This window comes from Notolabrus celidotus, chromosome 2, assembly GCF_009762535.1.
Source record: "Notolabrus celidotus isolate fNotCel1 chromosome 2, fNotCel1.pri, whole genome shotgun sequence".
Classification (NCBI taxonomy): Eukaryota; Metazoa; Chordata; class Actinopteri; order Labriformes; family Labridae; genus Notolabrus; species Notolabrus celidotus.
The window spans coordinates 33,225,039-33,250,183 of record NC_048273.1 but is presented as its reverse complement, the minus strand read 5'-3'; the positions used below and the strand labels follow the sequence as shown (position 1 = coordinate 33,250,183).

Genomic DNA, 25,145 nt, shown 5'->3' with positions numbered 1-25,145 from the left:
CCTCTCCCTCAGAACAAGTAAACTTCTAGTATTTGCAACCTTTCTGCCTTTGCTTGATTATGGCGATGTTTTGTGGGGGCTTCAACCAAATGTTTACAGTCTTTTTATCACTGTGCATTGAGGTTTCTGACAGGTTGTACATGCCTCACTCATCACTGTGACCTGTATGCTAAATCTGACTAGCAATCTCTGAATGTACGCAGGTATACAAACTGTGTGAGTCTGATTTACAAAACTCTTCTGGGCTTATTTCCTTCTTATTTATGGACTTAGTTCCAAAGAACTAAAAGCCAGTGCCTTGCATTCAGTGCCTTGCATTCTTTTGATGTTTTCCATCGGTTTATTCCTCCTGTCTGCACTGTGTTGGGGAAAAAAGGGTTCAGTTTTGCTGCCCCCTCTGCATGGAATACACTTCACAACAATTTTGTCATAACTGACTTCACTTGAAGCCTCTGGCTCTATCTCAAATGACAGGTTATGTGAGACCATTGAACAAGGCCAGTTTGAAAATTCACAACTTCTGCAATTTATTTGTGAACTAGTTTCACTTTTTAAATAGTTTGCTTTTTAAATGATTGTCTGTAATCTGTTTCTTGATCATGTAATGTTTATTATGTGTGCTGCTGACTTCTTGGCCAGCCCCCCTTGTGAAAGAGTTCTTGATAATAACGGTTTATAATGTAATTTAATAAATGTTAAATGAAAAAAATGATAAAAGACTTTCCAAAAACCATTGCTATAAAGACATTTCTGAAATAAGCTTAGTCAACATTGATTATATTGATGTATAAAATTCCACAGCATTCATTTTCTTTCCTCCCACTCAAGGCTTTACCATTAAACAACAAGCAGTTTGTAACTTAATGAATGAAAGCCATATTTGTTTGAAAATCAAATAACATCTAATGTGAACACAACTCTGTGGGTCAGACTTTGATAATTAACTTCTATTGATAGATAATAAATGTTTCTTCACTGAATAAAAATATGTCTCATATACATTGTCTCATTCCCTTTCCTAATTCAGTACTTTTTATTATGGTCTCTTTTCAGTTAGATACAATTAAAACATTAAAGGAAAAATAAATAACAGTTTTCTGTTTATTCATTTCATGGATTTGCCTTTAGTGATCTCACTTTTCTGGAGCAGAATTAATAATGTATTTAACCTTAGTGCATCTTGTCATGACTTGTTATTTGTAGATGTAATTACCAATGTCCTCCTTAGCTTACTTCAACTGCTGCTATTTTCAACATCTCAAATAGACATGCAAAATATGGATTGTTTTTGGGCCCAATACCAATAATCAATGACCACCTCTTCCTGATGGCCAATATCGATAATATTACCAATATTTTTTCTTTTACATCTTTGTGGGAAAAAGAACCCACAACGTGTAGTTTATGCACAACTGAGGGTAAGAAAAGCTAATATTTATTGCGCAATAGTTAAAATTATATATTTACTAATTGTAATTGACATCCCTATTATTAAGACATAAAAACAAAGAACAGTTCTGATTCTCAATTGTTCACATAGACACAAGTACGACAGTTTTAGTCCCTTTTCTGAAGATGAGTGTGTGTCGTTGCTCTTGATGTACTGACACCAGCCTCAGTCCACTCCTTGTGAAGCTCTTCTAAGTTCTTAAATCCACTTGCCTTGACAATCCTCTCAAGGTTGCAGTCATCTCTGTTGCTTGTGCACCTTTTTCTATCAAACTTTTCCCTCCAAGAAAACTTTCCATTAAAATACTTGGATACAGCACTCTGTGAGCAACCAGCCTTCTCAGGAGTGACCTTCTGTGGTTTACTGTAATGTCACCAGTCTTCCCCATGATTGTGGTTGCATGTACTGAACTAGATCATGAGATATGTGTTTACACTATTTGAATAGTGATTCACTCAAAGTCCAATTATTGGCCAATAATCTATCAGAACGATATATATGATGCAGCTCTAATCTCGAACAAAAGTCAAATTAAACTATAGAAGGACAAATAACTGACACACCTTGAGCACTTGTTACATTCTAGTGCTTATAGTAGGTTTTCATTGGTTGATATTCAGAACCATGCTGAAAAGTGACATTGTTTCAGAAAACAGTATTTTACAAGAAGTTTAAGTTTGTGATTTTAAATAGATGTTTTGGATTTCTGATACCCTGGAACAAAATGCAACCACAAAACACACCCTTTCAATAAGCGTTAACATAAATCCTATATTAGGTGAGTATTCAGCAAAAGAAGATCATGCATCAATAAAGTAACTAAAGTTGGAGGAAATATAGACTCACAGCTACATTGGGGCCTATAGAATCCAGAGCTAGACATCATATATTTATTATGTGTTTCGTTTCTCTCCATATCCACCCTCAGGACAGAGACATTGTAAATATGTAGAGAAATTGCATTTGACATCTCAAAACCTACACACACACACACACACACACACACACACACACACACACACACACACACACACACACACACACACACACACACACACACACACACACACACACACACAAACCATAAAATAGGTCACACAGGCTTTCTGCCTTCTTCTCCAATCTGAATATTTAACATGAGGAATGACATCTCTCTTACCTCCCATTTGCCCTTCATTGTGTCATGTTGTGTCAGTGTACTCTGCCCTTTCTTATTCATAATGTAACTATCAATCCACTGCTCTCTCTCTCTATCGCTCCCTCTCTCTCTTCACATCCCTTATACAAATACAAGCTGGTACATTGCCTGAACTCAAAGGATTTAATGATTATGACTGAATGACAACTTAATTTCTCCTCTGCCAACTCTGCCTGGAACCTTTGTTATAAACACAGGAGCATGTTTATGAAAGCTTTTACATTGATCACAGAGGACATCTCATTAAATGAACACACTCGCTTCAGTTTATATGATAAAATTGAGAGAAAATGCATTACAGTCTGGCTAATTTAACAATTGATACAGTTGACTTTTTCCGTGTCATCAATCTCATATTCCACCTTCACTTGTTTTTTACTTGACCTCTTCAGATTCTTCTCATCACCCTCTCTCCCTCTGCATCCTGTTGTGTTGAGATCATTAAGGACAGCTTACGTATGTGTGACTCTAATGACCATCATATGCTTTTTAACCTTGTGTTATTTTCAGCAGAGCTCCACCCAACTTTAGCCTGAGAAGAGATCTAATCACTCTGAACTACTGCAAACACCTGTGCAGGCCCCTGTGACTGAGAGCCCTGACAGAAACTCAATGTCGCTGTCCGTGGTGCTGAAGAAGTTGCTAAATACATTTTGGCATGACTTGAGTGCTACAAACCCCCACCTTGTCACACAGCAGCAGTGTAGGAGTTGGGCTGTATTGATCCCAGAGAGTAAGACAGAAATAAAACCACTGCTTTTTGGAGTGTTACAAAAACTCTGCACAATGAAACAAACAAAACTGATTCATTTTATATTATACGGAATTTAAACAAGATAACTTTTAATTACAAAACATCAGATAATCCAGATCCCTGTATTTTCTTTTTGAACACTATTTTGAACACAGAACATTACATTTCACCTTATCTATTAGAATTGATTGAGTTGTTGGATTAAGTTTATATGATCTTCAAAAATGTCCTACATGGGGAAGATGTAGCAATGACGTTAAAACATATTTACCCTAGTTTTACTGTCTTGTCAATTATTTTGCCCTGTTTCTTTTGAGTGTTCCATCATTGTTTGAGTTGAATGTTGTTAATCACTGCAACTCTTTCCTGGGTAAACATTCAGAGAAAGCAGATTTGCTAGCTTTATCAGAAGGCAATTAGAACCAAGCAGCCAGAGCCTTGACCCTTGTATTCTGCAAATGAACAGCCACACCACAGACTGTATAAATAATGGACGTAGTATCCGTGACGTCACCCATCTGTTCCTGAAGCCCTGTTTTGAAGCCAATCGTCGGTGGGAGCCATATTGGAAATGCTGAACCCAAGCTAGTGTGAGGTAAAGAGGCAGGCTTTGAGCCTCCTGACCAACAGCTACAGTGTTCCTGCCTGTCAATTAAGTCAGCTGTGCCTCTCATAATGGAAAACTCTTAATTTGAATATCTTCAAAACTGCTGCATTATGAAAAAATTCAACCCCTGTACAGTAAGTGCTGATTGAAGAATGAGCTATTCAGTCTACACTTGTCTTTTGTACCAGGCTGTAAACATGTTTATTTCTGCTGTAAAGATCAGCTTTCTTGAATTGGCGTTTATGTGGTTTCCGGTACCTCCGGAGCCAGCCTCAGGTGGACATGTGAGAAACTGCAGTTTTTAACACTTCCTGCTTCAGTTCTCACCGCTTGAGCAACACACAAAGGCTGGAATAAAACTGTCTGATAATCTTATCTGTAGCACAAAAAAAAAGTATATTCACTCCTCTAATGTCCTGTGCAGACATATTTTGACAATGATATTTCACCAGTTCCACAGCTACTTTGAAAAATGTGCAAGAGTCAGATTGGAACCAGAGCTTAAACAGCATCTTTAGAGCTTGAAAAACACTGAATGTTGAGTCCTTGCTGAACTTTTTCTTAAGATGCAAAGAACATTATGAACAATCAGTCATTTTAGCTTCATACTGCTAACTGTGATACAAAGGTAGGAAATACAAATTTGAAAACCAGCACACACATATATATACAGTATATACATATTTAAAAACACTGAAAGAGACATGGGTTGGCAAGTATTATTTTTTGTTTGTGAATGTTGATGCAAATATATTTTTATTGGTTTTATAGATTTCAATTTCTTTTGTTGTACTTGTATTGCTGCAAGGTACAGACCTCAGTCTCAGTGGGCCATCTTTGATAAAATAATGGATAATACAATAGAACGTTTTTGAGGGAATTTTTCACATCAATTAACGCTTTAAAACAACTCTACTGAGACTCGACCAAAAACCTAAGAAACTTCACACAGCATAGCTTTGCCCTGAAATGCAGCTTGAGCTTACACTCAGATAGACAGAACAGGTGCTTCAGTGCGTGCACAGCCCCAGAGGAATACACGTATATCCATTTAAAGTCACACTGTGAATCGTGCACACATCAAACAGGCATACAATACAGACAGAATGCTATGGCACAGATGGCTCCCCGTTCACTAGAAGCTTGTTACGTACAAACTTGTCTTCTCTCCTACACACCCTGCACACCCAAATTAAACTGCTTCTGCTTTCCCCTCCACCCTCTACTCTAATGAATGAAGCTATTTTATTATTATTATATTTTTTTTTAGCACAGGGTGTTGAGTAGATGAAAACACAGAAACAGATTGAGCAACTGTCTTCGCTCACATGTTATGAGGGTTGTGCACTTCTCCTGCCAGGCTGGTACTTAGAAATGAGTGTAATTTCACAGATATTGTATGACTCGCTATGGTAAGGACATGAAAGAATGAAGTGGATTAATTCAGGGCCAGTCTTTTGCAAAAAGAATAAAGCAACTGTTTTTTTATGTGAAAGCTCATGACAGCTCTCTGAGAGTCTTGCTAGCAGCCGTGAGCTAAGAGAGTCTTCCTGCTCAAAGTGAGGGTTATTTAAAAAAAGTTAAATTCTTAGTAGTCTAATATGGTAACAGCTTGCATAAGCACAGAGTATTTGATTTGACTTTAACAGAGAAGTCAGTGAGAGTTCAAGCTTTTATAGCAAAAGATAAAAATACTGAAAACACTATGACTTTGATATCAAGGTTTATCAGTGGATGTTGTTTTCTTTTTCGTTGATTTTGACCTCAAGATGCCTCTTTTGTTTTCCTGGAACACTTTGTGTTGTTTGTAAAATGGCCCTGAATGTGCAAAGCTGACAAATAGCTCAACATCTTTGTGGCTTTTTCTCAGACACGGTGCTTTTTATTCAATAGATCTGCTATTGCAGGGAAGTGAAAGTGAAGACAGCAGCTATTGTTCTTGCACTTGCACCTGTACGATCTCCAGTAAACATCAAGAAATGTTTCCAGGCTTTGACTGTCATAAGTGAAACAGATGGCACTTTTTTATGCTAACTTAGCTGGCTGAATGACAGTCAGTAGCTGGCTTTGCGTTTGTTTACCACAAGCACAGACTTGCTAACAATGTTTAATTATTTTTCACATGGCATAAACGAAAACAAGGGGTTCACTTTACAGTCTGCAGTGATGCGGGTGCTGTACCGGTCTGTCGTGGTGAAGAGAGAGTTGAGCCAGAAGGCAAAGCTCTCAATTTACCGGTCAATCTACGTTCCGACCCTCACCTATGGTCACGAGCTGTGGGTAGTGACCGAAAGAACGAGATCGCGAATACAAGCGGCCGAAATGAGCTTTCTCCGCAGGGTGGCTGGGCTCAGCCTTAGAGATAGGGTCAGGAGCTCAGACATCCGGGAGAGGCTCAAAGTAGAGCCGCTTCTCCTCCGGATCGAGAGGAGCCATATGAGGTGGCTCGGGCATCTAGTTAGGATGCCTCCCGGGCGTCTCCCTGGGGAGGTGTTTCGGGCATGTCCGACTGGGAGGAGGCCACGGGGAAGGCCAGCTGAGAGACATAGTCTCGCCAGCGTGTCCTGGGAGCGCCTTGGTATCCTCCCAGAAGAGCTGGTGGAAGTGGCCGGGGAGAGGAGTGTCTGGGCTTCCCTGCTCAGACTGCTGCCCCCGCTACCCGGACCCGGATAAGCGGAAGAAGATGGATGGATGGATGGATGGGTTCACTTTACATTTCTACACCCAGGAAGTGGACTCAGTACGTGAAATGCTCTTATTAGCAATGTGTGTATTAAATTCAATGACTGGGGAAATAAGACTTATGACCCTTCAGCTTGTCCAAAATGTTACAGCTTGAGTATTGAAAAGAACTAGGAAAATAGCAAAGAAAAGAGCACTCCTCTATGTCTTGACACTGGCTCTGCAAAAAAAAATAAATAATAATAATAGATTTTATTATCCCTCTTCTGAGCAACAAAGCTCTTCATGGTCAGGCACCACAGAGCTCATGGTGCCCTATGCTTTATTATTATAGTCCCATCATGCAGGCCTGCTGGTCACTCATGAATCTCTAAAAGCAGTATGGGAGGTAGAGCCTTCAGTTATCAGGCCCCTCTCCTTAGGAATCAGCCACCAGCCAGGGTCCAGGAGGCAGATACCCTCTCTACTTTTAAGAGTAGACTTAAAACTTTCCTTTTTGAGAACGCTTTGAGCTGGCTCAGGCATGGTCCAGCTTTTAGTTATGCTGCTCTACGCTTTGATTGCCAGGGAAAGTAGCACACTGAGCTCCTGTCTTTCAGTCTCTCTTCTCTAACCTCATTAACCATACATCTTTCTGGGAGCTTTTGAGCTACCTTGTGTCGTAGGATCCTCTAGATCAGGGGTGTCCAAAGTATGGCCCGGGGGCCAATTGCGGCCCAAGGTCCATTTATTTATGGCCCCAAGCTTCTATCTTCAATTGTGTTATTCATAGTAAAGAAATTAATCACCGTTTCTTTCTACAAACAAAACTAAAGTATATCCAGAAACATCTCAAAAAGCTTCATATGGACTACCTGTCTAAAGCCAAAGCTCTGGGAATTCTGCAAGACGGCAATAAAGTAGAAACACAAGGACTCTTAAAGTTGACAAGTTTTCAAATTAATGTTTTTATCATGATGTGAAAATGTTCTTGATGAACACTAAAACTTCAGAAGACACAAAAGAGAACACAAGACAAGATCAAATTATGAAATTGTGCAGAAAAGGCAAAATTTGGTGCATCAAAAATGTTCAGAACTCAGCAAAATAATTATTTTGTTCTTAAAATGTTGCCTGCTTGTCAGAAAGGTCTTAAAAACCACATTAAAAAAGAAGTGTGATGAAATCTAGATCATGATCCTGCCATAGGAAAATAATGAAACAATATTTTTCCCACATTGCCGGACCCTAATGAAAAACATTTTCCTCCAGCGTTTGCTCATGTGTACATGGCTTGTGGAGAAGTGACGACTTCCTAGTTACTGATTTATTGAGACAAAATTTAAAATGATTGTTATTAAATAAATATTTCATATATAACTTTTGGGATTCCTACGTCTCAGTAGGAGCCACTGGCCCTGAGGTATTCTGACAACATCATATGTGGCCCTCTTTGAAAAAAGTTTGGACACCCCTGCTCTAGATCCTTGCTCTGGACAGTCCGCTGCTGTGGACCTGCTTAACTCCAGCTGCCACAAATAGTAACATTAGTTTTACCTTCATCATTACTGTACAATGCTAATGTTAATATTGGATCTGTTGCAAAGGGTCGCACTAAAATGAGCTAAATCAAAGTTCAGTTCACACAGACTAAAAAGAACTTGTTCACACACATAGCTCACTATTTCAAGTTTCAAACTAAAGCACAGTGCTCTGGTCTCGATACCACTCGGATCCTCCTGGACTATAAGCGGTCTTTCACTTTATCCAATGTGAACCACGTCCACAATCCCATTAGCGAGTTGCAAAAGGAGTCGTTCATATCATCATTCACTAAAGTATGAGCTTGCTCAATAAACGGGTCCTTTTTTGTGCATTTACGCACAACATATACAATGTGATTTGGTAGATCAGAATTAGTTTATTCATCAATGGTATTTTTCTAGATGATACAATTCTGAGACAAAAACATTACACTCATCATTTTATTATTTGATTATTTGTCTCTATGCTTCTGTGAATTTTCTTACTGACTTCTCTTATAACTTGTGTTCAGATAGAGGAAAGTGGCGAAGGTTATTCTTCACATTTTGCCTCCTTCATTTTCCTAACTCTTGTCCTTCTTTCCGCTTAATTTAGAGATACACATTTGAGGCCGTCCTGACCCTCATGTCTGTGTTATTTTTAGCCAAGTATAGAACTGCACCAGACTTTCAATATTGTTACAGTGTTATCTCAATTTGAGAAATGACAGCCACTGTGATGAAAGATTTTTATCTCCATAGAGGTAAGATGAATTAAGGTGGGCCTACCTTGGCAATGGTTTCGTGGAACTTGAAAAGTGGGTCCAGAGTCTCCGGTGACTCAGCAGAAAACTGGGCTTCTGACAGGAAACTGGTGGCCTGAGGTGTGAGAGAGAGAAATTCGTCATTTAATCATATCACAGCATAAATCTCTGTCTTCTGTCTTATCAACTCAAATCCTGATTTCATGTGGAAACTTTTTATTCTTTTAGGCCCAGCAATGATTCTAAAATCAAGGAAAGAGTACTGAAAAGCTGAGTCTTTCTGTCTTCTCTTTTCTTATAATTTCTATTCTTTATTTTTTTATTTTAAGAATGCAAAAGAGTCAAGTCAGTGAACTGTAGACTTTTTAACAAGAAACAACCCAAATGCCTTTTATACCAGATAACTGCCAGCATGTTTGTTCATGCTGTCAGATACACACAAATTATATGTGAACAAACTGACACACACACATACACACACACACACACACACACACACACACGCACACGCACACGCACACGCACACACAGCTCCTGATGCTCACAGAATGTCATGTATCCATGCCAACACATGCTGAGAAAACTGACTCATTGTCACCTCAGCTTTCTTTGTAACATCCCAAAACTAAAGCACCTCACATTTTGACTTCAAAGTCGAGTTGCTGCCTTTGTAGAGGAGTTCTGGGTTGTTGTTTTTATTCCCTTTTTGGCACAGAGTCAAATTAAGTAGCAGACAAAAAAAATATCAAAAGGTTTAAACATTTAATTTCAACTCATTGTGCCCTAGAAATCTAGAAATATCTGACAACTCATTTGTACCCTAATAGTTTCAGACACACACTTTTGTAACATGCTCATTCTGCAGTGTTGGATGAAGTTTAGTCTCTTTGGTGAACAGAATCATATATTTGTGGATTTGTTTTACATGAGCTCATAATGTGTGTTTTCATTTTATGTTTAACAAACTGCTTAGAAACATCATGCACAGCAAAATAGTTCAATGATTTTGTCATCATATTTAATTTCACTCCCTTTGATGGATAACGAGGCCAGAAACCTCATTTCGACTGATTTTTCATTTGCATGATTTTGTAAAAAGAAGTCTCTTAACAGGATAACAACCCCCCCCCCCCATGGACAGTTGAAGGAAATTGCAAATTAATTACCTGTCGCTCTCAAAAAGTTAAAGAAAAAGGGATTTTTAGATAGGCTTAATGCCAGGAGATGGGCTGATGATGGTGTCTTAGTGAGTATGTCTGTGCATTTTGAGTGCCCCATTTTCTAACCTTTTCACCAGACAAGACTGTCTCGTAATAAACACGATTAAGTTCAATTCAAACACCAGGGCGTTCGAATGGGACACAAGGAGGGCCTTAGAGTAGAGTGATCATGGCAGACCTGGTGCAAATCAGAATGTACTGCAAGAAAAAAGATCCCAGTAGGAGGAAGGTACAAGTCAAAACCAACACAAAAAAAATGACAGTTTGATGAAGTTTCCAGGTCAGTACTGGGAAGGCTGGATTGCACATTGACCCTGGCTGGCACATAAACAAGTATTGACGAAGACTTATTATACTAGGAAGGTGAGTAATCATGCAGAGGGAAGAACAATTCTGATGGGCACACAGCGATAGTGGAGGAAAACAGACTTTCAATTTCGAAAACTCCAGGACCTGGTCTCCATCATTCATTTATTTAGTTGTGGACCGTCAGTCATTCAAAACCTATGACATTTTCCCTCACTGTGTCTCATCCTGTCAGGATTGTATTATGCATAGTGACCTGCTCACTATAAATCATCCTGCTCATCACCCAGCTATCACCTAAAAATACAAACAAATGACAGAGTATTTTTACCAGCCTCGGTGCCTGTGTGTCTCAGACACACGATTTTAACTATGGGATTCCTCAAGGAAGCATTCTTGGGCCTATTTTATTCTCCTTATACATTTTACCCCTTGGACACATTATCTCAAGTCATCACATCAATTACCATTTCTATGCAGACGACACCCAACTATACATCTCTGTCTCACCCAATGACCCAAATGCTCTTCACTCCCTCACCGCCTGCCTTTCTGACATCAATGTATGGATGAGCAAGAACTTTTTAAAATTAAACGAAGACAAAACTGAAATTCTTTTAATAGGACCCAAAGCAGCCCGAGAACAACTCCAGACTACACTGAGAGATTTTAACAGTCAAATTAAACCAAAGGTCACAAACCTGGGAGTGGTTTTAGATCCAGATTTTAATTTTAATGCTCATTTTAACAAGGTCGTAAGTACTTCATTTTATCATCTTAGAAATATTGCAAAAGTCAGACCTTTTTTAACGCAGAAAGATGCCGAAATTTTAATTCATGCTTTTATTACAAGCCGCATTGATTACTGTAACTCCCTTTTTACAGGCCTGCCCAAAAAATCTCTCAGAAAGCTGCAGCTTGTTCAGAACGCTGCAGCTAGAGTTTTAACGAGGAGAAAGAAAACTGACCACATAACTCCTCTTTTAAAAACTCTGCACTGGCTCCCTGTTTCTTTTAGAATTGATTTTAAAGTCATTTTACTTGTTTTTAAAGCTCTTAACAGCCTTGCTCCTCCATACATTACTGATCTCCTGTCATTTTATGTTCCAGCCCGATCACTGAGGTCCTCGAATGCTTCCCTTTTAAATGTTCCTCGTGTGTCTCACACAGGTACCGGCCGGAGGGCTTTCTGTTTTTATGCTCCTAGGCTGTGGAACTCTTTGCCTCTGGACATGAGAACGGCGAGCTCTCTGGGTGTTTTTAAAAGTAAACTTAAGACTTACCTTTTTAATCTAGCTTTTAATGTGAAGTAATTTATTTTAGCCCTGGACTGCATTATCAGTATCATTATTATTATTATTTTTATTATTATTTTATTATTTTATTATCATTTTTATTATTTTCATCATTATTATCTAAACCATTGTTTTAACATGTATTTATTTATCTTATTTATTTATTGTGTTCACCTGATCTCGTTAACTCTACCTTATTTTTAACTTTTATTTCCACTCTTACTTATTTTATTAATTTTACTGTGTTGATTTTCTTTTCTTTTTTAAGTATTTCTTCTTTTTTCATGCCTTCTATAATTCTACCATTGCTGTTGTTTTCTTACTGTCTGTTACTCTGTGAAGCACTTTGGGCTACATGTTTCTATGTATGAAAGGTGCTATATAAATAAAGTTGAGTTGAGTTGAGTTGAGAGTATTGCTTTGAAGAGGATTTGATTGATTCAAAATGATTTATGAAGATAAAAAATTGTCCCTCATATTTGATGGCTGGTAGCGCCCCCATAGCAAGAGTATTCCTATCAGCCTATGTGTGGGTGGTATTAACATGCAAGCCAACATTTTCATTCACCTTCACTCTAAACAATAACCTGCTTTAGTGTAATAAATCACACTCAACTTAACACATTTTTTGGGCTTGCTCTGCCACAGCCCATATCATATTGCGGTATCTTGTTGCTTCATGTTGGTCTGTTTTCTTCAAGTCGGCAAATGTCTTTTTTCCTCAGCTCCTTGTGTGTTTCAACCATAGACTGTATAAAATATGGACGTAGTATCCGTGACATCACCCATCTGTTCCTGAGAGCGGTTTTGAAGCAAATTGACGCCAGCAGCCATATTGGAAATGTGGAACTCAACCAGGCAGAGTGTGACGCAGTGTGAGCCTCCTAGCCAACAGCTATGTGTTCCCGACCTGGAGTCACGTCAGTCATGTCCTTATTTGGGCAAAACTGGTAATCCTAATATCTTCTGAACCTTCACGTTAGAAAAAAATTCACCCCCCGTACAGTGTGTGCCGTTAGAGAGATTAGCTTCATAGGGCCAAGCTGTTTTTTGAACCAGGCTATAAACATGTTTATTAATGCTGCAAAGATCGTCTTTTTCCCATTCATATCTATGTGGTTTCCGGTGTTTCTGCAGCCAGCCTCAAGCGGATTCTCGATGTATTGCAGTTTATAGCACTTCCGCATGGGCTTCATCGTTTGAGACCGGAGGTTGCCGCTTGGTTTCAACATCCCTCACTGTCCCTAGCCTTCTTTTATCTGCTGGGGAATGGTCAGCAATGAATGACAAATCCAAAGGTTTTTGCTTTACAAATACACAGAGTAATGTTAAAAATATCCACATCTATCCCCGTCATTTACCGGTGCTATCAAGAACTAACGTTTTTGCTACAATGTCAACAGGAAGAGGTGAAATCTGTCCGTTCAACAGATTTATTTACAGTATATGAAGTGTGTATTAAGTTGTCCATGGCTTCTCTCCTGCTGCCCAGATTGAATAATAGTTGTTTTAGGGTTTCAGCAAATCACAATTTAGTATTTAAAACAGTGGGTTGATTCGCAAAATATCTTGGTAATAATTTGAAATACACTTTCAGACACGTCCTGTGCTGGGAAATTCATATATTTTCAAAATGAACTGTTTTTTTTTTTCTGCAAAATTACAGAATTGAAACTTCAGTTAATACTATTGCGCACGCACGCACGCTCACACACACACACACACACACACACACACACACACACACACACACACACACACACACACACACACACACACACACACACACACACACACACACACGCACGCACGCACGCACACACACACACACACAAAACTAGCCACTTTTACAAAATAGGTATTTATAATGAGCAAGCAGCCCACTGGTGGTGGAGAGGAAGTTGAGGGCGATGTATGACTCATCTTAATTCCTTGTCTTTGTTTTAGCAGTTGTCATGCACATGTGAACACCAGACCCGATTTAATTACATGCCATGTAAATATTTCTATATCTTTGATCAGAATCATTTCAATCGTATTGAAGAGATATTGTAAACGTGTCTATGGTGAAGCCCATCAGAGGATCTTTAATCAAGGTGGAGGATAGAGGGATGGGTGTCTTGACCGTTTGACAGAAACACAGGTTCATCTTACAGAAATAAAATTGAATTAAATGTAAAGGAAAAAATGTCTTCACATTCACCGAACCAACAATCTCAACCAGTGAGTATGGCAAACTCAGTGTGAGCACATATGGGGAATAAAAGTTTTCACTTAATAATTCACATATTTACACATTCAAAGAAGGAACAAGTAGAAAGTTCTATGAAGTCTTTTTGTGTGCTGCCTTTGAATAAATATGTGAATTATTGAGTCCAACATCTGCTTCCAAATATGCCCCTGTTGTCGATGTCAAGCTGAGTATGCTCTGAATCTCCAAAAAGAAGCTTCACTGACTTTATTTAGAGACAAAATTAAATCAAACCCTAGTTTTATCTGTGGGGCATCCATACAAAGCAAAGTTCTGTTTGAAGAGATTTCTCAAATCAGTATCTATGGCCAAGCTTTATTTGTTCAACTTCATGTTATCTAGAGTGATATCAGCTCAATAGTGATCCATATACATACTGTGAGTTTTGAGACATACTGCATATTAATATGATATAGATGTTCATCTAAAATATAATTTCAGCATCTCAAAGACGCCCCATGATATTCACCATATAAACTTCATTAAAAGAATCAAGGGCCTAAGGGCTTAATATAGATTAAACAGATTACTAAAGTTCATAGGAGTGGTGCACTAAGAGCTGAAAAATGTATGTCAATTAACTTCAGACGATTCTATACAGCTGCCAGGCTTTTAACCATCATGACCCAATCACTCATTTTCAACCTTTTCACAAAGCCTCCAAGAATAGATTCTCTGATCACACTGATTTGTTTTAAAGCTCCAAATAGACTTTCTCCCATCTGTGTCTCTGACTTCTTCGTACAATTTGACACATATGCTAAGATCCTCTAACATAGGTCTACTGTCTGTTACAAATGCAAGGCAGAGAACTAAATGGGTCAGAGTGTTTGCCGTGAGGTCTCCAAGGTCTCCGAGGCTCTGGAACAATTTGCCAGAGGTGGTCACGTCTGTGAGTCTGTGATCTTTAAGTCCCCTCTGAATAGGATAGCTCGTTTTCTTTAAGTGGTATTGTACAAGGCACCTGTCAATAGTGAGTGTATTACCCACAGGGCATTCTCCTCAGCACAGCCCTTTTGTTGGGAAACCAAGTTAAGAACCAGCACTGAAGCTAGGCTTTTGACTTCTGCAGACTGGGTCAATTTGAACACATCATTTGAGTAAGTCTGGCTGAGAATTTCTGTATACATTATTTTTTGAGCAGTTTTTTTTACCTTTCTTGATAGGACAGATGAAGAGAGACAGTAAACATGGGTAGTAGATAATGTGGGAAGACTAGCAGTGAAGGGTTGTGGCTGATTTCCAAAGTTTCCAGAGGGCATATTGCAGGACGCTTCACATCTCATTAACAGTATGGAATGATTATAATTTTTTGATTGTTGTTGTTGTTCAATTGAATATCAAAAACGTAGTGCAGAGTCCACCAGTATTTAACCAGATTTTTGACAAACAAAATAAGGTATCAAAATACTCTGATATGTTGGTGAGAAGATCAGTGCTACATGCAAAAATACTAAATCCAAGTACACACTTATTTACATAAACACTCAGGACAGCACCATTCGCCATAGATATTTGGTGCTAAGCGGCAAGCCAATTCAAGCACTCTGTTCTGTACTTCACAGGACCAGGATGAAAGGTTTTGAAGCGTTCAAGCCTTGAAACAAAGACAGAGATAGCCAGGATCAAAGATAACAGACCTCCATTCACTTTGTGTTTAGAACCCTTTGTAGTGCTTATCTTCCTCTCATTTCATCTTTTACCGTACAGAGCCTGGATGAGCCGTGATTATTCTGTCTCCTTGCTCTTATGGGGTATTTTTAAGTATCCTTTTTCACAAATTATCCCATGGATTTTTACCAAATAACAGAATTGATTAAATGGAATATGTAAAAAAATCAAAACCATCATAAAACAATCAAACAAAAAAAAAAATCAGAACAAAACAAACCAAAACAATATCTGGCTGCTGTGCAGGGAGCGGAGCAAGCATGCATTGCATCCACTGAATATCTTGGGTTTTTCACAGCAATTATCTCTCAGATTCAAGTGTTCATAGATGTTGAATAATATTTTAGGTGACCTTGATTGCACTCTCTGCAATAAGACATGCTGCTGCTAAGGGTTAAGGCTTTGATTAATTCTAAGATATTTTAGTAGCAAGTTTGCATGTCCTTTCTGTGTTGCATGGGCTCCCTCTCTCAGTGGTAGGTGTCCCTTGTGAAGCCAGTGGACATGCATAAGTAGACAACAAAACCTAAATAGTCTCAAGTCTTCTAGAGGTATTGATCATGCCCAGATTGTCATAGGACAGAAAAAGGATTTAAAGAGTGTTATGCTGGCCATTGTAAGTGCAGGACTGCCTTTAGAAATGTTCCATATTAACCGAACTGCAGTATGTTTAGCTTCCTGTATCTAAATGGCTTTAAACTTAGCCGTATGTGATGCACTGGACCTTGAAACCCTCTCACTTTACTCTGATGGAAGCACTCTGTACAGAAATATATATATTTAAAGTTTTCTGGCATTTTTGCCTTTAATGGACAGGACAGCGGAAGACAGGAAATGTGGGGAGCAGAGAGTCGGGGAGGACATGCAGTGAATTGTCGAGGCTGGAATCGAACCTGCAACCTCTGTGACGAGGGCCATGGCCTCTGTATGTGGGGTGTGTGCTTAGACCGCTAGGCAAATAGCGCCCCATATTGCAGAAATATTAAATCAAAGATTTAGCAATCTGAAAATTATGGCCTACACACCCTTAACTTTAAAAAAAAAAGGATCATCTGCTCACATGGCCAACTTTTAACCTCAAGATAACTTTTATGTTTGGACCTGGAGAGTATTTTGTCAAGGCAGATGATGGAAAACCTGATAAGGATTCTCTTTTCCAAACTTTTTCACCTGTTAACAAAGTATATATTATTTATTCTACAGTTTGCTTACATCTTATGTATATTTTTTACAGCTGTAATACATACTTGATTCTGATTGGTTAAATCCCCATAACAACAGAGATTTTTGGGCTGTACACAGAAGTCATTTGTAAATTAATGTTAAACTTAAATCATCTTTAAATCAATATTTAGTGTCAGATTGTTTATGGCCTTAGTGAGGAGCATACTAATACATATTTATAGTGAGTGGGTGGTGATGCAAATAGTATCCATTCAAGGTGATAATCCCTCACTCAGTGTGTATAGTCCTTCACCATTAACACTATGGCATCATTATTTAAGGTAGTGTGTTGTATATAGCAGCATTTAGCAGAACAGATTTGGTAGAAATAAATAATATCATTCAAAAGTGTGTTTTAATGAGTGTATAATCACCTGAATATAACACATACATATGCATTTCTGTGTTTAGTTAATGCAAAATGCACCAGCTGGAAGATGGAGAAGAAGAATAGTGGTTGTAGCATGCAAAGTAATTTATATTGACGTTTTGATGATACAAATCTTATGAATGGAGGATCATACTTTTATCATGTATCACGGGAGCTTCTTGTCTTCGAAGGCCATCATCGCATCACCAACGGAAGAGGTGAGCAAGGGAGCATTTTGATTTAGAATCTGACCCCTAGATATCACAAAATATTCCCATTTTAACACACTATCTTTGAGAAATAAACCTCTCCATAGTTTTGTTCCTTCATATGAGTGCTGGTAAAAATTATGTGACTTGATTCCCAACAGCAAAGCAGATCAATGAATTATGCATTTGAATGTTAGTTTGTACAGAATACCACTTTTGTTTTTCTTGAAATGATTTATTACCCAGAAGTTACCCTTATCCGTGCAGTGCTACAATAGCACCTTCAAAGACTTGTTTATTTATCCACTCTGTAACTTACGTCATTAAATATAACCTAAAAGACTGAAAAAGGCTCTTTGAGGAATTGTTTTGACAAAGTGATGCCGGCATTGTTTGAAATCATTAATGAAATGTTTATAGGCCAGACAGAACCTCTAGAGAGCGCGCGTGACAACAGATGACAGTAAAGCTTAGAGAACGGGGAGGCGAAGACTGCAAAATCAGCATGATATATATCCACAGCACTGCTGCTCATGGCACTGACTGTAATAATTTAAACAATCCATTACTCTATACATATCAATATCTTACAATTGTCTCCTGAAGGATACATTTTATATGCATGTCTGTTATTTCAGATTTTTAAGAGATAGAAAAAATAAATTCTAAAAGATGTTCAAATGGTATGTTAAATATCTTGTTTATCATCTTCAGGATGTTTTAACTACTGAGACATATTCTTTTTTTTATTCTTATTTTGTTCTGCCCAAATGTATTCGCTATCAGGTTTAAGTTAAAGCTGGGTTTATTATTTTTAAGCCAAAAAAACCTTGATGCTGCTACTTTTTCTGTCTGTGCTGGACTATGGTGATGTCTTATACATGCATGCCTCTGCTCAAAGCTTGCACACGCTTGATACTGTACACCATGGAGCTTTGAGGTTAATCACCCATTTTAAATCTATAACTCATCACTGTGTGCTGTACTCAAGAGTAGGCAGAAACATTGGCATCTTCTTATCTATAAGTGCATCTTAGGTCTACTTCTGTCTTACCTCCTCACCTACATCACACAAAGGAACTCAGGAACTCATAATCTTTGATCTCAGGATCTTTTATTACGATCTGTTCCGGGGGTCAGGACTGAACTTGGAAAAAAGCCCTTCAGGTTTGCTGCTCCCTCGACCTGGAATGCCTTTCAAAGGATCTGAAACTCTGTGGTCTGATAACTTTGAATGCTTTTAAGTGGTTCTTAAATGACTTGGAGGCTGAAGCATCTGTCTGCAGATGTTTTCTTTAAGTGTAACTCGTGCTGTTTTTCTGGAGGTATTTGTTGTGTAGCTGTCGTATGCTTCTGCTATTTGTGTTAATGTCTATTGTAACTTTGTAACTGTGATGCTGCCTATCTTGGCCAGGACTCTCTTGAAAAAGAGATTTTTAAACTCAATGAGCATTTCCTGGTTAAATAAAGTTTATAGATACATAAATAGATATTTGGATATGTTCAGACAAGACTTTCCAAATGCTGATACAAATGTGCAGTTTTTTTTTCAGTTTGAAGTTTGAAAAGTAAATACACTCTGAGAACTGCTCCAACATTTTAACATTGTGTAGAAACAAAGTTTTGTCATAGTCAGGTGTACCATGTGTCCATCAAGAACATATTCAGACCTAGTTTGATCAGGCAAATAACTAGTATTGAAGATAACTGTCTTGACAATGAAATACTAATATTATGCTTAAAACGAAGATAGAGTTATACAGTGTAACTAATTGTTTCATAGTACAGGGCAGTAGTGGTTCTTCACATTGGTTGCCAACTGCCATAAAATGGCAGGAAGATTACAAAGAAGCAGAAGCAGCAGCAAAAGAAGAAGACCCAGTAACCAGCTTGTTAGCTACATTGTACTGTAGTGTGTGGCCACTAATGCTTTGCAAATCATGGAGGAGGTGACAGATGTAGGAAAGGTACTCTACCCACACCTAAAAAAAAGTTTCCTCACCAGTTTTGGAGTCTTTGGATATTTGCGGACAATTTGTAATGCAGAATCACAAGCGGTACATTTTTGTTTAATAAGAAGCTTCTGTCATGGGGCTGCTGATGCAAATAGAAGTCAGTTTCAGTAAACGTCATGAGCTCCAGTCTGATCTGTGCACCTCCATCACTGTCTGGTTTGGATCTGCAACCAAACTAGACAAACACAGACTGCAACAGACTGTAAGGACTGCAGAAAAAATCATCAGTGTCGACCTGCCCCCCATCCAGGACTTGTACTGTTCCCGGGCCAGGAAACAGGCAGGTAGCATCACAGTTGACCCCTCACACCCTGGACACAAATTCTTCAAACTCCTCCCCTCCGGCAGGCGCTACAGATCACTGTGCGCCAAAACAACCCGCCATAAGAACAGTTTCTTCCCCCAGGCTGTCACTCTGATGAACACTAACCCATAACAGTGTCATACCTGTCAGATAAATACTCTATGTAAATACACATGTAAAAATACGATGCAACAATTCTCCAAGCAGAATTCCAAATTTGTATTCTTTGTATTATTTAACTAGTATTTTTTTAATGTAAAAACTACCTCTGCAACTCACCACTGCACTTAATCATATTATTTTAGCCTGTACATATTAGTCATGCCTATTTGTTGTTCTTTTGTATTTATAGCTGATGCTATTGTTATTATTTTTATTTCATTTTATTTGTAGGTCTTATTCTTATGTCTTGTACAAAGAGAGCACAGTTTACCAAAGTCAAATTCCTTGTGTGTTCAAGCATACCTGGCCAATAAAGCTGTTTCTGATTCTGAAGTAACCATTGCCTTGCCTTACCTTCATTTGACTGACAGCATTGTGTTCTCTAAGTTTTCCATAAATTAAGAGATAATATTGTTATCATGATTATTTCTAGCCTTGATAATCGTGACTCGAAAAACTGATATCGTAACAGCCTCTGACTGAAGTATGTTTATAATATTGTCTTGCCAAGATCATTGGTAACTCTCCTTACCTGTGATAATTATGATGGTCAAAACTGATAGAAAGTCAAGGACTGAATACTTTGAATACTTTTTTAGGAGAAGGTAAACCCCAGCCCCACATCTTCTCATTAATACAGATAGATGCAAAAATGATGACAACTAAAAAAACCTACTACATGGGTGTGATGATGACGTGTGAATCACATGTGTTGTATTAGTGTTGGATAACACTGACACATGCTGTTGGGGCAGGCAGCCACAAACTCAAATGCATGAGAGAGAGAAGAAAGCAGTGAGAGACTAGCAGAGACAAATGCACTGAGACATGAAAAGAGAGAGAGAGAGAGAGAGAGAGAGAGAGAGAGAGAGAGAGAGAGAAGAGAACTGAAAAAGTAGAATAGTACAAAAATAATGAATTAAGAAACTTCAGCTCCCTGACAGTGTTCCAGGTTAATGTAGTGAGTTCATGTGAAATAAACACCCAGACAGTCAAACACTTTTATCGCTCGAGGAAAAAACAAAACGAGTGCGTAGCAGAGAAAGGAGCTGCACTGTCAAGCTTAGTTCCACCTCAGTTGGATTGTCATTGATTTTTTTCCTCCTCCCTCCGTCTATCTTTTTCGCTTTCTGCCCGTCTTTCTCGGTGCTGGATGTAATTGGATTCCCTCACTGTAAAACTGTGGGTTTAACAGGCTGAGGAGGGCTGTACTGTGAGGTTGGACAGCCAGTCATGCTTGTAAAATAACCTGAAGAGATGAACAGCCGAGGAGTCCACCTGACTTGTCCTGAACAATGGCAGCTATCAAAAGCCAGAAGATTCACAGGATGTGACATAATTCATTGTGTCCATATGTTTATACATCTTTATAATATAATGCATAAAATGCATATTTGTTATCTCTGATTAATGCATCAGTCACAGATATATAGAAATATAACTCACTGTGTAATCAGAGCTTGCTTTAGCTCCAAATGACCATCATCGACGAACAGATGAAACAAGCAAAACAACATCATGGTCACTAATAGAGATAACTTACAAACAAAAGCCTATAGAGGGACTCTAGATAGATCAACTGTTGCCTGCAGGAGCTGGAAAAAAACCCTGGGGTGATTCTGTCTTTTCTGTTATCAATGTTTAGACTCTTTGGTGTTTTTCAGTCATGCATAAACTTTTCTTCAGTGTTGAAGTCGAGTCAATGAACCTTGAGTCTAATTGTGAATCCCCATTCAGCCAACCTGAGTATTTAAAGTAAGGACCCCCTAGTTGACTCAACTAACTGTAAGGAACCTTTTGGAAGTAAAGAAGAAACATTTCACTCATGATCATGTTGGTGCATCTGGAGATTTAAATGATCAATTAAGTTACAGCGCAGTGTGTCACAAGTATATGCCCACTGTGTTTCTCTTACAGGGAACTTCCAAACACTACTCCTTCCCTGCCCAGCTGCCTAAGTTGAGCTGATAGGCTTTACTCTATTCAAAGTGTGTGCTTCCACCAGCTCCACTGCCTTTGATTTCTGCTCCGTCCCAGCTACAGCAAACCATGGCACTCTGCAGCAGATATGCAAGACTTCACATTTTTAGCACATCATTTCAATTTTAAACCAATCAGTATAACTTTAAAAAATAAAAATAAAGGATCTGACTCTATGTCCACCAAATGCTTAACTGTGTGCACTAGCTACAGTTGCCAACTCTAACTATCTGCTGTTTGATGCTGCTGCCAGCACCAGCCAGTTATTCAAAGCCTTTGGGAACATGATTTGAAATAATAAAAATTCAAACAGATTTCAACTGTCAAATTTCAATGTATCAGTAAGCATCAACGAAAATGTGAGTGTGATATTCCTTTAGTAATAAATGTACTATTTATTTAGAAATAAATATCCCAGTATAACCCGTTAACTTTACATCAAGTGTCAGAAACATAACTGATAATATTTCATAATTGGATTTAAGTTTAGCTCTAATATTTGCTGATGATTGATAAAATATACATGTGATCATAAATATTAGTAAGAATGTTTTTGTAGATTTGAGTTACATGAGGCTTTAAAGTGCTTCAACCAAAAAAAAAAAAAAACAGCCTGTTTGACAAATGGCTTGAAGGGTGACAGTGGGGAGAGTTTACAGTAAGTTGTAAGCTGCATTGTACAAAACAATGAACTGAAAGAAACGGAAAACAGAAGAGAACAGTAGAGCTGGACACTAAGTGAGGGAATGATCTCTCGCTTTAGTAGTCAGAAAACATCTGATCACAACTTTTTTACCTTTGTTGGACTATGGAGACCTGCTTTTTATGAATGCTCCTGCTCAGTTTTTAAAGAAATTAGATACTGTGTATCACTGTGCTTTGCGTTTTATTACTGGTTGCAGCTATCATGTTCATCACTGAGTGATCTTTATTTATAAATGTATTCTCGGACTTCTCCCTACTTATTTGTGTGTATACGTGTAGAAACCACAGCCGATGTGGCCTGCGCTCTCAGGACATCATGCAGTTGCAGGTCCTGAGAGTCAGAACTGAACTGGGCAAAAAGGCTTTTAAATTTTCAGCCCCGTTTACCTGGAATGATGTGCAGAAGGACTTGAAACTGACACATCTTGTAACTATGGGGGAATTCAAGTCACTCATGAAAGTCAGAGGAACAAGCTCCATTGGATCTTGTGATTGTACTGTGTAATCATGTAATCATGTGAAACTGTGACTGTATTTTATTTGTGTTGTTTTGTGTGCTTGTGTGTTGTAACCTATTTTGTGCTGTCGTCTTGGCCAGGTCACTCTTGAAAAAGAGGTTTTAAATCTCAATGAGTCTCTTACCTGGTTAAATAAAGAAAGAAAGAAAGAAAGAGAAGTGCATTGTATCAAGGCAAAACATGAAATTGACTCGAGCTTGTGTGCCTGAGCTTTAACGTCACTTTTTTATTTTGACCCCACATTCTGCCTGTTTCATCCTGTTGAAGATTCCAACCTTGATGCACATAAAATCTGACTGCTGTCGTTTGGGGAACAATGCAACCTTACAAATGTACATAACCCAGTAGTCACATCAACTTGATTTTAAAGCATTCTTGTTCCAACACCAGGATATTTCCATTTATATATCTTCCATAACACTGCACAGACATTTTCTTTGTGGTTTAGCTTCTAATGCAGATTTAAAAACCTATTTCATTTTTTAATGATGGTATCAAAATAACAAATAAAGATTGCACAGCCCTCCCACAGGCATGTGGTCTGTGATTCAAAGTTTGAATTATATTTAAACAGGTATTGAAGCCCCGATATAACACGCTCTTGGCATAGAAACAGGCTTGACATTCAAAATGTAAAGGTACCCTCTAACAGAATCCCTCTCTGCTGCATGCATAGCGAAACAAAGACTTCAGAATTCAGCAGAGTTACCCTGGGTGGTAGTGATTAATTAGACATGTGCCCTTAGGCAAAGTACAACAAAAACAACTGGTAGATTTCATCATATTCTATCATCAGTATTCAAGGGCTCCTGCTCAAAGTGACAGACAAAAGAGAAGGGCAGATTGCAGAGAGAGATTGCCAAACACGGGTGGAAGATTTATGGATGAGTGTATAGAAAGTGTAGGTGGCTTCCGTGGGGGTCATGCAATAACACAGCGAAAGCGAGGAGTTGGAAATGTTTTAATCTTTAGATGAAGTGAGTAGGTGGAAGCTTCAAACTGCAGCACAACTCTAAAGCCCAGGCTAAACCTACTTTTGTAAAGTGTTGTGATCTCTGGAGAACTTTTTTAAATATATATTTTAAATCACTACCTATGGTGTCACATTTTTTCTCACCTATGGTTTGATTTCAATTACGTGTCATGGTTTGAATTAACTGTGGACTTTTACAGAATCTATTGAGTTCTTGTTGGTTCCACTTCACCATTCACACAATGTGGGAAGATGAATGGTCAGAGAGTCTTGAGTTCAGGGTTAGGGTTAGACAGACAGATATTTCTACACTTGAATTAAGAGACTTCTATTCAAACTTTATTCCTCTAATAGCTTTTCTGCTCAACCTAGAGGTACTCTCCCTGGTTCCCTCTCTTTTATTTGGCAGCATTTTCTCATTATCCCATTCTTCTTCATCTCTAATTCCACCACAATTTCTTCACTCTTCCCTCATTGTCTCTTATGTGACTCCTCTCCCTCAGTCCCCTCTGCTGTGGTGCTGGTAATACTACAGCAGGATCTAGGGGAGTTAGTGGCTGATTAGGCAGCAGAAGCCAAGTAAAGCCTGGTTAATGGTCTCTATTTCTCTCAATACAAACTTTCTCTTGAGGCTTGAAACATGCTCACACACAATCACAGTTTGCACTAGATAGCCAAAAGTATGTGGACTTCTAACCATTACATTCACAACTCTTTGGGGAAAACTGTCTACAAGATTTTTCGCTGCAGACATTTGCTGTAGGAAGGCCTTTTTTATTTGTTTGAAAGAGAAAAACTTTACCTTCAAGTATTAAGGGAGATGCAACACAGCAGCAACAAGTAAACCATGAAATATAAAACCCCCAAAGATGGTTGGGGGGGACCTTCTGTTTTGAAGGTCTTAGAATCAACAATATTCCCTATAGCGTGACACTCTCAGACTTATGTCAATGCTGAACACCTTGTGATTTATACGCTGGGGCCC

At 38.5% G+C, this 25,145-nt stretch overlaps 1 protein-coding gene across 2 annotated transcripts in view; it reads right to left on the bottom strand.

Annotated features, from left to right (window-relative positions):
* The window catches only part of LOC117826628 (inactive N-acetylated-alpha-linked acidic dipeptidase-like protein 2), a 367,684-nt gene that overhangs the window by 94,821 nt on the left and 247,718 nt on the right, over window positions 1-25,145 (bottom strand). Inside the window, exons 12-14 of one of the 2 annotated variants that reach the window (XR_004634076.1) lie at window positions 8,983-9,072; window positions 6,719-6,911; window positions 4,806-6,159 (exon numbers count right to left, since the gene is read on the bottom strand). Coding sequence is in view for 1 of the 2 variants with exons in the window: in XM_034702819.1 (XP_034558710.1) it covers window positions 8,983-9,072 (90 nt within the window). In the remaining variant the exon portion in view is untranslated. Of the gene's footprint in view, window positions 1-4,805; window positions 6,160-6,718; window positions 6,912-8,982; window positions 9,073-25,145 lie in introns of those variants that run through there. The other variant, XM_034702819.1, reaches the window with a different exon arrangement.